Source organism: Bos javanicus, chromosome 20 (genome assembly GCF_032452875.1).
Source record: "Bos javanicus breed banteng chromosome 20, ARS-OSU_banteng_1.0, whole genome shotgun sequence".
NCBI classification, from domain to species: Eukaryota; Metazoa; Chordata; class Mammalia; order Artiodactyla; family Bovidae; genus Bos; species Bos javanicus.
Window position 1 is genome coordinate 12,510,532 of NC_083887.1, and position 16,617 is coordinate 12,527,148.

The 16,617-nt window shown below is 40.7% G+C and overlaps 1 protein-coding gene across 11 annotated transcripts in view; it reads right to left on the reverse strand.

The window, feature by feature from the left end:
- The window catches only part of MAST4 (microtubule associated serine/threonine kinase family member 4), a 620,856-nt gene that overhangs the window by 176,422 nt on the left and 427,817 nt on the right, over positions 1-16,617 (reverse strand). The window contains exon 1 of one of the 11 annotated variants that reach the window (XM_061393380.1): positions 2,697-4,230. The exons of 9 other annotated variants lie outside the window; for them this stretch is intronic. In XM_061393380.1, coding sequence (XP_061249364.1) covers positions 2,697-2,788 — 92 coding nt within the window. In that variant the 5' untranslated portion in view covers positions 2,789-4,230. Of the gene's footprint in view, positions 1-2,696; positions 4,231-16,617 lie in introns of those variants that run through there. One more of the 11 variants, XM_061393383.1, reaches the window with a different exon arrangement.

Consider the following 16,617-nt stretch of genomic DNA (forward strand, 5'->3'; position numbering starts at 1 on the left):
GTGAATGGCAAAGCAGATGCGATCCGGCAACAACCCAACGGCCCCCATGATGACAATTTCTACCACGATGTAAACTGAGGAGAAGAGCTGGAAACCATTCAGCTTCTCTTTCTTTTGTCTAAGTGGTACCAAACATTCTATCCCGAGGCTCTCCAAGATACTCATTCACAGGTTCAAAGCTGGATTTTATTCTTTGATAGATGTAAGAGGCTAATACTGAAGAAAAGGTTATCATGAAGTTCCTTTGGATTACAACGTAATCAGAAGAAACAGCTGAAATAAAATATGCAAGCAAAGGTACAGAGAAGCAGCCGGGCTTGGGCAGGAGAGCTGTTTCAAGGGCTCAGGCACGTCCAGCTGAGGATGAGGGCAAGGCATCCTCACCCGGACACTGGGCACACCCTCGGCGAGGCTGGCGAAAGGGTCAGGCAACCTGGGAATGGAGAGGTCCTCTTCAAAAGCAGACTTAGGGGAGCTGATCGTGCGGTAAGAAGCAGGACTAACGTGGCACATAGGGAGAAGGACTGAGAGTAGTTAAGGGTGGTCACAGAAGGGGAAGAGTCGTCCTACGAGCATAGGCTTTGTGTCCTTACACAAGGAAAGAGGACACAGAGCTAGCATTGATCGCCGTATGATAAGAGAAGGCAACAGCCACATACACTGACCCGGAGAGAGGGACACCTGCCCTTCATCTTCCCGAACCTACACAATAAACAGAAAGCAGCTGGGGCCCCGGGAAACCTGTAAGTAGATGTATCTAGAGATGATCTTCAGGATACACATTTCCAAACTCTGTGAATCCTGGAAATCCCCAGTTAACAAACAGGCTGTGACAACCTCTATTCTGAGAAGGGAGGGAAGAAACTCCACCTCTCTCTCTGTATCACGAAACTGAAGGTGCGGGCCCATGACTTGGGGAATGGACACAGCCCTCCCACACTCTCATCTGGCTGGGAAGAACCCAAGTTTCTTTAGAACTGAGGCTCTCTGCCAGGGCGAGCTGTCTCAAATGGAGTGTTCCGGGCTGAGTAGGTACTGCCCTAAGGCCGTGGTCGGACCAGCCTGAGAGTCCTTTATGTGTTTGCCTCAATAATACCATCAAACAGGTAGGTATGGGAAGGAAACACTCCAGTTGCTCCTCAGTTTCAGACACACAGGCATGATGCCAGAGCAGACTTCTCTCGCCCAGAAATGGCTCCAGGTGAGAGTAGCAGCTGAATCACAGCCCAGGCTACATCCCTTAGACACGGTTAAGACTCCTGACACACAAGTCACAGGATTTACTGCCATGAGTAGAGGCCTGGTTCCAGTACAGTAGGTATCTCTTCAACTGATCCATTGTTTGGGGGTGTCTGGTGTGTGGACGGCACAGCCTGTACAAAAATGACCAGTACCAAAAGAGTCTCTCTCTCTCTCTGAACACTGTAGCAGGATGAGAAAAGCACAGCCATCCTATTCAAAAGGTACAGCTTTAGATCATCACATGGTTTAGTGGTACCAACATGGTTCAAGTGATATGAAAAGGTATGACTTACAAACTGATGCAATCCCTTTCTCTCACACACACATACACACACACACACGTATTTTTCTATATGTATATATGCACGTATAGATAAACAGCATATGTCAGTGTATTCCAGGACACTTCTGAAATTTAAGAAATACCATGAGAGAGGTCAAAAGGAAAAACTGCTAAGTTTTCCAAAGTATCACCTATCTGCACTAACACTGCAAAGAGTTACTGGTACAACCAAAGAGAATGAACCATTTTCCTGTGTTCTTTAAACACTGGAGCACAGAGATTATGAATCTCCAATCTGATAGCCAAGCATCCTGTTTATTTGACTGCATCGTGGCCTCGTGTGTGTTCACGTGTATGTTCAAGGCAAGTTCTGAAGAAAAACAAAGAATCTGTACTTACACAACTCAGAGGGTGTGCCCCTCTAAAACCACAATCATGCCACCTGCCTGTGCTGGACACAAATGCAGAGAGAGGAGGCACGCCTCCTTTAAAATCATTTTCTTTCACCCAACTGTCAGCAGCTAACTCTCAACTGCCTTTCACTTGTGGCTTGAGCTTCACCTTGATTTTAAAAATCTTTTTTCTTTTCACCTACTCTAATAGATATACGTTACAAAATGAAAAGGCCAGTCTTGTACTAGAAATACATGTCAGCAAATCAATTTAAAAAATAAAATGCAAAGTTATGCAGACTTATCTCTTTAAGCAGACAACTTGAAACAGGAAAACTTGAGCTATCTTTGCATTGGACATGTCCATTGTATAAAGGTTAAATATTTAATAGAGCGGAGGGAGCATCTGAAAGGCTCTACACAGAAGCAGAAGCTCCCACAATAGAGTGAACGAAATGGACAAGCGATGAGATCAAAGAGAGTGAGCAAGTATCTCTTCCAGCTTCCCTGCTCTCCCCACCACTCACAACTCCAGGTCCCGATTCTCCACATTTCAGAAAGAGAATTCCGAAAAACCAGATTTATCAGGATGAGCCAGGAAATCCGCAAGGAGGAGGGAACACCTGAGCCAGGGCGCCCCTGGCAGAGTATAAACTTCTCAAACTGTTACCCAATCAACAACACCCCCGTTGCTAAGGGGGGCCCAGGCCATCGGGCAGCCTCTGAAGCCAAAGCATTCATTCCCTCTGCAAGGCAAAAAGGAACCCCCGCGTTTTTACCTTTGTGTTCGCCGAAGCCTGTTCCCACTCCTCAAATGAGGCAAAGTAAAGTTTGAGAGCACAGTCCAAAAATTGGGGTCAGACATATCCATTTCTTTCTCGCTTCAATTCACTGCGGGTTCGAGGCCATAAGACCAAAACGGAGAGGAGAGAAAAAGGAAAGGGGGGAAAAAAAAAAAGGACAAAAAGATCCCAATTATCTACTCACTCCCTCCAGAGGAAACGTGCTGCGAACTGTGTGATCTCAAGAACAACTTGGTGCGTGAGTGAGAAGTACCCGTCCTAGCCTTTAATTAACACACAGCCATTTCTCCAAGGTTCAAAAACTTATTTCCTCTTGGGTTTGCCCTCTCCTGGTCAGCCTCGGCCAGCTATAAACAGTAATTACACGAGTTCGGCCGTGCGTTCGGCTCAAAATGCTGTCTGTGTGTGATTCAGTCCAAGGTACTTTGTCATCTGTTTGGCAGATACCATTTGCAGCTCCTGCGGGGGGGTGGGGATGGGGAGGGGTGACGACTATTTTAAGTCTTTGGTTCCGGGAGGGCTGGTTGCTTATCAGCAAAACCATTCAACATCCGAACATGCCCAGTGCTGAGTTTCCTCTCGGTATCTACATACAAGGAAAGGAATGTAAATGGAAAAAGCTCCTCTTTTTCACCCCTCCTCAAAAAAAAAGGAAAAAGGGAAACTTAAAAGCACTTTGAGAAAGCTGGCCTGTTGGCGGACTCCAGCCGGACACCTTTGTGCAGCCTCCGCGGGAAGGGGCCAGGCGGAGGGGACCGGTCCCAGTGCAGACACTCCCCTGAGGAGCGGGGCCTCATGGGAAAGGCGGCAGGCGAGACCGGAGCGTGAGCCCCCCCAGCATCTCCTGCTGCCCCCGCGTCCCCAGCCCCTCAGCCGTCACGGGTCCTCCCCTCTACATAAATAAACCCAGCGCAATCGGGAACCGGGTGGAGAATGCTGCGCACACCTGGAGGCTGGTCCGTGATTCACCGCAGACTGGATCATCAGGAAAACGCTCCGAGGAAGTCAGTAATGACTCTTTGCCAAGAGACGCTGTTGGTTGCGTAGAAAAAGCACGCCAAGGGGATGCCACACTTACCTAAAACCTCAGTAAATTGAATTTACGAGTTTACATCCGTTTGATGAACTGCCGCAATGCACACGTGTGGCTTCACGCAGTCTCGGGACTGCTCAACCACTACTTGTGAAGACACTCCCTGGCATTCAGTAAACCAATGCCAGAATCATTTTCCTGCCAGGAATGTTAAGAGTTTGAAAGGAAGGAATGAAGGGGAGGTTGGATCAGTGTTGTTATTCATTTCCAAGAAAGCCACAGTATTCAAATTACTCCCCAAATCCACCAATGGTTACGATTTTCTTATATAAAGAAAACATTAGAATTTAAATTATCTGCCTCAAATCTGGTGTAATATGGCAAGAAATACCAATTTTTTTTTTTTAATGTCTAAGAAAAAATTACACTTAAAAAGATGGTTTACTTCATCCAGTAAATATTGAAACAAACTTGCTTACAGAAATATATGTTGTTGTTCAGTCTCTAATTCATGTCCAACTCTTAGAAAGGTAAAGAAAAAGGCCATGGGGGTGGTCAGCTGACAAGGGAGCCGGGTGAACAAAACAGGAGTCTGGTTTAGGATGTATTCTTTATCTAATTCTGGTTACCCACAGATATATTATCACCCCAAGAACTCTTAAGAATTTCTGATAATTCTCCTCCAGGGCTTTCTTACGTATTATCTCCTCAAACTCTTAGGGCCTCCTCAGATCCTTGAAATCTATAAGAGGAGACAAAGACGACAATATTTTCTCAATTTTATGTGGCAAAATACACTTCATCAGATACTTAGGAACTTGGTCCAATATATTTTGCCCCATACTAAGTCATATCTTCTTTTAAAAAATGGTTTTAAATATTCAAAAAAGTATCTTTTAAAGGCTTACACAGAGATGGTACCATACTCCAGAGCAGTTTCCCAGCCGCACCACTACTGACATTTTAGGCTGATTTTTTTGTCTGGGGGGCTGTCCTGTACACGGGAGGGCATTTAGCAGCCTCCTTGATTGCTGCCCACTACATAGCAGCTGTGATGTCCAATGATACCTGCAGACATTGCCGTAAGTTCCTTGGATGACAAAATGGCTCCTGGTTGAGAACCACCACTCTAGATAAAAGCTTTCTCTAATAAAGTAGTATAGAATATTGGTTAAAAGCAAAATTTCTGGGTTTGAATTCTGGATCCAACACTTAACTATGACCCTAAGCAAGTCAGTTAATGTCTGCCCACTTTCCCTGTTTGTATGGGGTCCATGACAGGACCAAGCTCTAAGAGGTTCACACACATAAATGAGAGGACATACATAAAGCCCTTCAATGCAGTGTCTAGAACACAATGCACATAAATATTGGCAATTTGCAGAAGCCAAAAGAATATCATGCTGGAGAGATGCAAGCCTGGAGCAGAGGGCATACCACAGCATACTCTCTGCTTTCATGGTGCTCTGAACATGCTTCTACAGGGGGTGCTGGTCACACTGTATTACAATTGACTGTTTACTGCTGTCTTTCCTATTAGTCTGTGAGCTTCCTCAAGGCTAACATCATGTTTTATTGATCTCTGTATTTCTACAGTCTGACAGTTCCTGATTTATATAAGCATTCAAGACATGCTTTTTGAATGGGGATACTTCAGATGTTCAGGTATCTATTCTTTCTCTTAAGATGCCCTGAAATTTATCAGTTTTAGCAGGTCTATTGATTTACTCAAAGAATCTTGAATTTTAAAGAAGCCCATGAGGATATTTTTAAATTCTAAAGACTTTCTCGTATTGACTCATTTTTATCTATATTCTGTAACTGGAAACAGTAGTTAGGGTAACATTCTTCGGGTCTTAACATGGCTCTAAGAAATGTAACAATCAAATCCAGGGTAAACTCTCTTTGAATCCTACCTCCCACCCCATGCCCAGAGATAAGCCCCCAAAGTGTTCTGTGCTCCCTTTTTAGGTATCCGGATAATTACACATCAGAGGCTGCCCAGGGAAGAACAATGAGGCTGGTGAAAGGGGACTTGAAACTGTGCTATATAAATTATGGAGTTGAAGGACCCTGATGCATGTGGAAAAGACTTAAGAAACTAGCAACAGTTGTCCTTGAATACTGAGATCATTACCATTTGGAAGTATCTTCAAGTGCAAAGATGAAAAAGGCTGAAACAAGGACTTGCTGCGTGGGTGTTAGAGGAGAGGCAAACTGAAGGAGAGGCAGTGGGTGAGAGTCAAATTCGAAATGGCTCAATGCTGGGGCAACTCTGTGCCACCAGCTCTCATATCCACCATGGTCCTTCCAGAAAAGTCTGCGCATGTGGGCAACACCACAAAGATGACAGCAATAAGTTGGATAAATCAGTGATTTAAAACATGAATTTCTTCCCTTGACTGATGGACACACATTCTGGTCTGTGGGCAGCAGATGTTGTAACTCTCTCCACCTTGTACATTTCGGGGACTCCACCATGCAGGTTCTCAAAGGAATAGGTAAAGACCTGAATATTTTTAATGTTTACTTTAAATGTTGAAAGTATACTTTAATGTTTTTTGCACTTCAAAGTCTTCGAGAATTGGGGTTGTATCCAAGATGAAAAGTAAAAATTGGTAAAGTGTGTGAAGAGCCAGAAATGAACTAGTTACTACAGTGAAAGTGGCTAATGTATTCCCACACTCCTTTAAGAGTGGGAGTAGGTGTGACACTGAAGTGTAGCTTGTCTCCGAACCTGTTTGACTTGATTTGGGAACCTATGATTCAGAAGGTAATGCAGTCAGCAAATACAAGAGTTAAAATTGTCAGAACTACTGACATTTTTATTCAGACAAAATAATTACATGTGTAGAAACTAAAGTATACTTTAGTTGCAAAGGCAGTCAAACTCTGGCTACAGAACTAAGAAGAAAGTGAGATTATTGGAAATTCTTTAAGACTACAGCTGGTCTATGGTCCCTATATTCAGTAAGATTTTCTACTTATTGCACAATAACTAAGCCTATACAGCCGTGGACAAGCTTTGTGATTCAGAATACTCATTCATTTAATCAAGTTGATATTATCAGTCATTGTTTTTATGAGAAAGGTGAATGAAATTGAAAAATAAGCTTGTCATGCTCCTGAAATGCTAGTTTAAGATGAAGTAAGTATTTAAAGAAGGGTCAAATTCTTCACTATTCACCTTCTCCTAATATAAAAAAGTCCATAGTGGCTGTACTAGTTTGCATTCCCACCAACAGTGTAAGAGGGTTCCCTTTTCTCCACACCCTAAAACTCCTAGAGGAGAACATAGGCAAAACACTCTCCGACATACATCACAGCAGGATCCTCTATGACCCACCTCCCAGAATATTGGAAATAAAAGCAAAAATAAACAAATGGGACCTAATTAACCTTAAAAGCTTCTGCACATCAAAGGAAACTATTAGCAAGGTGAAAAGACAGCCTTCAGAATGAGAGAAAATAATAGCAAATGAAGCAACTGACAAACAACTAATCTCAAAAATATACAAGCAACTCCTACAGCTCAACTCCAGAAAAATAAACGACCCAATCAAAAAATGGGCCAAAGAACTAAATAGACATTTCTCCAAAAAAGACATACAGATGGCTAACAAACACATGAAAAGATGCTCAACATCACTCATTATCAGAGAAATGCAAATCAAAACCACTATGAGGTACCATTTCACACCAGTCAGAATGGCTGCGATCCAAAAGTCTACAAATAATAAATGCTGGAGAGGAAAGAGACACGTGTACCCCAGTGTTCATCGCAGCACTGTTTATAATAGCCAAGACATGGAAGCAACCTAGATGTCCATCAGCAGATGAATGGATAAGAAAGCTGTGGTACATATACACAATGGAGTATTACTCAGCCATTAAAAAGAATACATTTGAATCAGTTCTAATGAGGTGGATGAAACTGGAGCCTATTATACAGAGTGAAGTAAGCCAGAAGGAAAAACATAAATACAGTATACTAACGCATATATATGGAATTTAGAAAGATGGTAACAATAACCCGGTGTACGAGACAGCAAAAGAGACACTGATGTATAGAACAGTCTTATGGACTCTGTGGGAGAGGGAGAGGGTGGGAAGATTTGGGAGAATGGCAATGAAACATATAAAATATCATGTAGGAAACGAGTTGCCAGTCCAGGTTCGATGCATGATGCTGGATGCTTGGGGCTGGTGCACTGGGACGGCCCAGAGGGATGGTATGGGGAGGGAGGAGGGAGGAGGGTTCGGGATGGGGAACACATGTATACCTGTGGCGGATTCATTTTGATATTTGGCAAAACTAATACAATTATGTAAAGTTTAAAAATAAAATTAGAAAAAAAAAATAATAATAATAAAATAAAATATCCTTATTCAGCAAAAAAAAAAAAAAAAGTCCAGATCCTTTTCCCAGACTTAATTCTTCTGTCTAAACCCCACCCTCTGACCCATGTTCATTCAGTTGGGTTTCCACCACTTTACATAGAACAGCATTAAGGCTACTATCCCTGGGACTTCACCTTGAACTTAGACCCTACAGAAGATTGAGTTTTCTAGTGTAGGTGTGAGGCTAGGAAGCTGTTAGCTCCCCAGCCTGTCACCCTTGCCACAAGGCCATGTCCAGTGAAAAGACACCAAGGCAAGTGGAGCTCCTAATGAGTTTCCAAATGTATTCTGATCTTGGCCTGGTCTGGGAATTCTGCTACACATTAACTTTGATCTCTATCCAATGTTAGCATCAGAGTACCCAGAGTGACTGCATCCCCAAGACTGTCCATACCTACAGGTGTACTTTGGTCATCTTCTAAATGCTGTCTTGAAGAGTTTGAGTCTAGGAGTATGAAGAGCAAATTGGCCATCCTGAATGAGCCATCCTTATAATCACTGTACCTCTTAAGAAAAAAATTAAAAACTGGGCCAGAAATGTGAAGAAAGTTGAATCAATGGGAACGAGTTGTAAGAAAGCTCTTCTAGAGCTACTAAGCAAAGGTTTTTGCTTCCATTGCTAAAATATGAAGGAGGATAAAAGGATCAATGAAAATTAACTTGTAAGGATAGATCTGAATGCTGCCAAGCCACAAGATGAATAATAATCGGGGTTACATAGTGCCAGGAATATTAAAAAACATGTTTAAACAATATCACAAGGTAAGAGAGATTCAGATTTCTAAAAGGAATAGATAAAACAATAGATAAACCAAATAAAACTGATTTCTCTTTCCTGATAGGTTAAGTAGAGAACTACATAATCCCCAAGGGCAGGTCAAAGGATAAGGTTCAGGAGGGGAAAGACAGAAAGACAGGCAGACTGGGAAGAGAATGTGATATTTTCCTCAGGTATTCTCTGGATTCCAGAAGAATTAAAGGCTCAGAAAATGCGGCAAATAACCAATAACTTCACAAAATCAAAGAGGAGAGAACAAATAGACATGGGAAATGAACTTTTCTCCCAAATTAGTGACTCCTTGATTTGTATGAAAGATAAGGAGATTAGAACATGCAGGACCAAAATCACTGATTGTAAGCATGTTACTCTTGCACTCTATGTACCCTATCATCGACTCTCAAGCCAGGGAAGGTTCTGGGAGAAGCCCCATAGTTTAAAGTCCCACTGGAAGAGGAGTTAGGCTGCTAGAAAATGTGTCATCTTTACAGAGCTGGAGAGGTTCATCCTGTAGGAGGGAGACTACTGGGAGAAAACTAGAAAAGAGTGTGTCTCTCCACTCAAAATCACTGGCCTCTAACAGAGCTAAGCAATCCAATTATGGAACTGAGAGTAGTGCTTAGAGATCAAGGCCATCATCTGACAAATAGGAAGGCTAACTCCTTGACTACTTTATGACCAAACTTCTTTGCCACTTACTCCAGACAACCTTCCTGTAAGCCTCCTTACCCCTACTGGGTTAGGTATCCCTCTACTGGGGTCTGCTCCTGAGAGCTCCTGCAGAAAAAGTGTTCCCCCACCATATCAGTATCTGCACGTTTGCAGATGAGTTCCCCTTAGAGTAAGAACTCCATGAGGGCAAGGCTGTATTGCTATCTTTTAATCCCCGATACAACCATTAGAATGAATGTTAAGGGAGAAAGAGGAGAAGGATCTGCTCAGAGTAAGAAAGATACTTGATAGCAACGTTAGGTCTAGAATCCTGATATTGTGAAGATTGACCCCATCTATGTTTTAAAAAGCCTCTTTTGCCTACTATTCTTTGAATTTCATGAGCCCATAATATTATCCATATATGCTGCGCCTGTTAAGAAGGTCTACTGTCTCAGATTTCAAAATCTCAGAAAAGAGGCCATGCGTATGTAGTGGTGAGTTTCCCTGGTGGCTCAGATGGTAAAAATTTGCCTGCAGTGCAGGAAACCTGGGTTTGATCCCTGGGTCCAGAAGATCCTCTGGAGAAGGGAATGGCTACCCACTCCAGTATTCTTGCCTAGAGAATTCAATGGACAGAGAAGCCTGGCTGGCTACACTCCATGGGGTCACAAAGAGCTGGACACGACTAGGTGACTAACATATATGTGGTTGTATATATGTGGACACATGTAAATATGTGTGTAACTAGTTTGTATGAAATGCAAAATGCTTTTTGAGTAACAGTGAACCTTAGATACTAATCATTGCACGAGACTGTCAGTCTGGAGTTAACTTCAAGGACACAGTGTTTCTTGATCCAGAAGCTTGGTCTAAGGTACATCATTTCTCATCCAGCTCCTAAGCATGAATTACAGTGCAATTATAAGAAGTGTCAATTAAGTGGGTCACTGTGGTTATATTTAGCCCTTTAGTAGCTGACACTAAGACCTTTCTGTAATATAAGATTAAGGTTAATTTATCGGGTCTTCTTTTCTTGAACATTTTTCCAGGTCAGACATCTAAAGTTATGGAAAATTATCCCATTAACATCAGAGATAAGAATTTCCCATTCAAGTACCATATAGGGAGCATATACAGACAGAGGTAGAAACCATAAACTTCTGAGGCAATCAGAATTTTGTTCCATTGTTAAAGTTGACTCAAATTATTCCACAAATGAGAGGATAGTATGTCAGTGAAGATACAGAATTTTAAAGAAATATTAATTCATCAGAGAATAAATATGGTGTTAAGCATAAAAAGTGGTAACCTCTTCACTTTTCATAAATCATAGAAATGCAATTAAAACATCAATCAGATACTTTTTACCAGTTTAACGGGAAAAGACTAAAAAAAGATAATAGTGAATGCTGGTGAGAGCACAAGGAGATAAATATGCTTTACCAACTTTCTGGAAAGTAATCTGGAGATTGAAAAAGCATACGCTACACATATGCATGTGCATTTATCTATGTGCACATATACACAGATACATATAAATGTACATTGTGTATATAGGCACATAAATGATATACACACATATATTTGAACTAATTCCACATCTAAAAATTATACAAATAAAATTGAACACACAAAAATCTATGCATATGAAAATTAATCTTAGAATCCCTCATAATAGTACAACATTGGAAAAAACCCAAAGGTACAAGACAAGGGCAACTGTTAATAAATATTGAAACAGTCATAAAATGAAATACTATAAGCCAATAATGACCACTGTGGTAGAAAGAGTAATGCCTTCCAAAGATAGAAAGTTCTAATTCCTTAATCTATGAATATGTTACCTTAATAGAAATTTTGCAGGTGTGATTAAATTAAGGATATTGCAACAAGGAGATTATCCTATATTATCCAGGTGGGCCCTAAATGTAATCACACATGTCTTATAAAAGAGAGGCAGGAGATTTGATTACAGAAGAATGTAATTTGACACTGAAGCTAGATGCTATGTTGATAGTTTTGAAGACAGAGGAAGGAGCAAAGGAAACAAGGAATTCAGTTCCAGTATCTGGAAAAGGCACAGAAGCGAATTGACCTCCTTGTTTCTAGAGGGATCTCAGCCCTCCTAACACCTTGATTTCAGCCTAGTGAAAGTGATTTTAGACTTACGATCTACAGAATTCTAAGAGAATAAATATATGTTGTCCTAAGCCACTTTGTTGGAATTTGTCACAATGGCCATAGGAAACTAAAACAATGCTTTTTAAAAATATGTAACAAATAGGAAATGTTCTTGAAATAGGTCTATTTTAAAAAAGGAAAAAACAAGAGTTCTATGAGCTAAGTTATTTACAACATAGTAAGTATGAATGTACATGAATAAAAGAGATGGAAATAAACAAAGCATTTTTAGTGAACACTTATGAGTATGGGATTATGGTTGATTTTATTCCTCTTTATACTGTTTAGTAAAAATGTATATTATTTTTTAATTGCCATTTTTAATAGGAACTGAAAGTTCAAGTTACTGAGAATTTACAAATATTTTGAGGTTTTACAAATTTAAGAAACACACACTTTCACTCTGAAATTTCATAAAATTTGATTGCTATTTTTGATGAACAAAATTAATGCATTATGTAAAAGCTCTACAAGCCTTATAAATAAATACCAAAATTGCTCTTAAAAAAAGAATAATAAATAAAAATGAAAAATATCTCTTTTCCATATATAAATTCTTACCTATCTATGGCAACTGGGAAAATGGGTATTTGCAAAGCTGACTGGGTTATAAATCCATACAGAGCTTTGTTTTGGGTTGAATATATATGTTATTACTTGCAGATCCGTCAGGCTGTGCATTTTATGTGAACAGTTTTGAATTCCAGACCTGCTTCACTCCACTGGGCTGTAGATAAAAGCTTTCTTTCATGGCTCAGAAAAATCATATACTCTTGAAAGCAAGCTCAGTTTTAATATTAGCCAAATATGTGTGCCATAAAAAATGATGTTCATAATTTCAAAGAATTATATTAGCTATAATTTGGGATCACCTCTCGCCAACACATACAAACATTATTTTTAATGAGGCTTAGATAATTCAGATTTTACTGTCTTTACTTAGCTAGAGTCTAAAGACTGAAAGGCTACGACCAAGTTTCTAATGCCAACTATGGAAATATTCTTTGAACCAATGTATTGTCATACATGTCATAGAAGACAACCATATTAATGTTCATGGGGATCAACAAACTTTCAAATATAAATTATTCTGGTTAATAAGAGCTATAACAAAAACCCATCATGTCATCCATTATAGTGATAGATGAGAGACAGGTGAACATCTATCAACATGAAACAAGAATTATCTCTACCAGCGACTCTTAGAACATAGACTTCTAAAGAATGTTAATATATCAAGGTTAAAGAAAAGTAAGGCCAGATGACATGTACACGGCAGATATAGAAAATTAAAGAGGAAAGAGCAAGCCCCACTTAAAATGGAAGAAAAATACACTAGTTTGGAAAATTAGAAAATGGGGAAAAAGTATGTATACATATAATTCATTCACGTTCTTGCACAGCAGAAACACAGCATTGTAAAGCAAATACGCATATGTGTGTGCTCAGTCCCATCAGTCATGTCTGACTCTTTGCTACCCCATGGACTGTAGCCTGCCAGGCTCTTCTGTCCATGGGATTCTCCAGGCAAGAATACTAGAGTGAGTTGCCATGCCCTTCTCCAGGGGATCTTCCTGACTCAGGGATTGACCTGTGTTTTCCTGCCTCTCCTGCATTGCGGGTAGAGTCTTTACTCACTGAGCCACCTGGGAACCTGTAAAGCAATTATACTCCAACCAAAAAACTAATTAAAAAAAAGAAAATGGGAGAAAAATAAATTGGGAAAGTTTTACTATATATAAAGTGATGAAGAATAATAGATGTTTCTGTTTTCTCCCTACTGGCCCCACCCTGGTCGTGCTCTCCGTTACTTCCTGCCTGGATTAATACCCTTCTCTCCCTGCTCCCCCTCCAAATTATTCTTCCAAAACTGCGCAGCTCCAGTGGACGCACACAATCATTTCACTCCCTGTGCAACAAGGTTCAACGGCTCCCCACTCATGTCGTAACATTTCTTCAAGTCTGGTTCCTGTGCTACCTACCATCCTTGAATTACCTCGAGAGCTTGTTGGAAATGCACATTCATGGAGGCATCTTCAAACCCACTGATGCAGGGTTTCAGAACGTGAAGCCCAGGAATGTGCCCAGGGGATTCTCACATACACTGAAGTTTTAGAGGTTCTTCCTAAGAAAATCAAAACCTCTTTAAATGGAAGCCTTTATGGTGCAGTCTCTTGTCATCTCTTCTGCCTCGTCCTTTGGTGTGTGCCTCTTCGTGGTTTATGCTCCAATAAGACTAAAATATGTACCTGTCAGAAAGATTGAATTACTTTAAGCTCCCCAGACACAGTAGCTCTGCCATACCTCATTGCCTGGGCACATCCTGTTCCCTGTTTCTAGAGTTTCCACCTCCTCTGCCTGGAAAACTTGTGCTCATCTTTCAAGTGTGAGCTCTAAGGTCACCTCTCCAGCACAGCCTGCCTAACTTTCTCCAGCCGGCCTAAGTGTTTTTCCTCCTGAATCGCCAATGGATTTTTATGCATATACATGCCTCTTTTATATCATTCATTCCACTGTGCACCATTGTCTGTGTACGTAGGTCCAACTCTCCACTAGGCTTTAAGCTCTCCGAGTACAAGGTCAGTTTCTATTCATCTGTGTATAACTCAAAGTACACATTAGGTATTCAGAAGAATGTGTGAATGCATATACATTATTTTCTATAGTTAGCTTAAAAAAAACACTAAACTTGATTATTTTTCTTTTTCCCTAATAAAAAGCTCATCGGCTTCTACCCACAAGCACTAGAGGATGCTTATAAAACAATCTTGGTTTTTGTCAACTTGTTGGATGTTTTTTTTAATTCACTGCCATCATTGACAGCCTTCATGATGATTAATGAAAAGAATAATAGAAACTTAAATCTCTGATTTTTAGACAGATTTTTAAAACTCATTAACAAATGAATCAAAAAACACTAGTAGCTTTTTCAGTTCAGTTCAGTCGCTCAGTCATGTCTGACTCTGCAACCCCGTGGACTGCAGTACACCAGGCCTCCCTGTCTATCACCAACTCCCAGAGGTCACTCACACTCATGTCCATCGAGTCGGTGATGCCATCCAACCATCTCATCCTCTGTCAATCCCTTCTCCTCCCACCTTCAATCTTTCCCAGCATCAGGGTCTTTTCCAATGAGTCAGTTCTTTGCATCAGGTGGCCAAAGTATTGGAGTTTCAGCTTCAGCATCAGTCCTTCCAATGAACATTCAGGACTGATCTCCTTTAGGATGGACTGGTTGGATCTCCTTGCAGTCCAAGGGACTCTCAACAGTCTTCTCCAAAACCACAGTTCAAAAGCATCAATTCTTCAGTGCTCAGCTTTCTTTATAGTCCAACCCTCACATCCATACATGACTACTGCAAAAACCATAGCTTTGACTAGATGGACCTTTATTGGAAAAGTGATGTCTCTGCTTTTTCATATGCTGTCTAGGTTGCTCATAACTTTTCTTGCAAGGAGTAAGCATCTTTTAATTTCATGGCTGCAGTCACCATCTGCAGTGATTTTGGAGCCCAAAAAATTAAGGTCTGTCCAACAAGTAAAAAGAAGCTTTTTACTTCACAACAAATACACCTGAAGTAAGGAGTTACTTTGTCTTGCTTGAAAAAAGTGATTAAAAACTGGAACTTGGGCAGGGTGACCTTCACCTGAGGCCGGAAACTCAGTCTTACTGGGGACATGATCAGCATAAACAACCCACCGCTGTGATCAGAGAAGAGCTGAGAGTGCCACAGCATAATGCTCATGATGAGCAGCCTGCCGATGACCACTGAACAGCCTGGGACTCCAGCTCAGCTATGTCAACTTCCGCAGCCAATCCGGCCGTCCGGTTTAGGAGGACCTGGAAGGGTGAACGGACACATCTGTGCAACATCTGACCATCGCCTCCTCCGTCCATCTCCCATCCTTGCACCTCTCTTCCTCTTTGGCAAATACTCACCCCTACATCTCAGTCCCTCTTCTTCCACAGTCAACCGATCCCTTCTGAGAGTTTAAGAAGAAATGTTTCAGTTGATGTTTTAGTGTGGAAGATGTGACTATTTAGTTGCGTTTACAAGTATAGGTGATTTATAACATTTTAGGTGTATAGCAAACTGAATCAGTTATACAGACGTGTGTGTGTGTGTGTGTGTGTGTGTGTGTATATATATATATATATATATATTCCTTTTCAGGTTCTTTTCCATCACAGGTTATTATAAGATATTCAATATAGTTCCCTGAGCTATACAGTAGGTCCTTGCTGTTTACCTAGTTTATATATCATAGTATATATCTGTTAATCCCAAATTCTTAATTTATCTCTCCCCTGTCCTTTCCCCTGGGGTAACCTTAAGTTTTTTTTTTCCTATGTCTGTGGGTCTGTTTCTGTTTTTCATTTTTATCATTTTTTTAGATTTCACATATAAGTGATATCATATGATATTTGTCTTTCTCTGACTTACCTCACTTAGTATGATAATCTCTAGGTCCATCCATATTCCTACAAATGGTATTATTTCATTGTTTTTAATGACTAATATTCTATTGTTTGTATATGAAATTCCAGTTGAGCTATTTCAAATCCTGAAAGATGATGCTATGAAAGTGCTGCAGTCAGTATGCCAGCAAATTTAGAAAACTCAGCAGTGACCACAGGACTGGAAAAGGTCAGTTTTCATTCCAATCTCAACGAAAGGCAATGCCAAAGAATGCTCAAACTACCACACAATTGCACTCATCTCACACACTAGTAAAGTAATGCTTAAAATACTCCAAGCCAGACTTCAGCAATACGTGAACCGTGAACTTCCAGATGTTCAAACCAGAAATCAAATTGCCAACATCCGCTGGATCACTGAAAAAGCAAG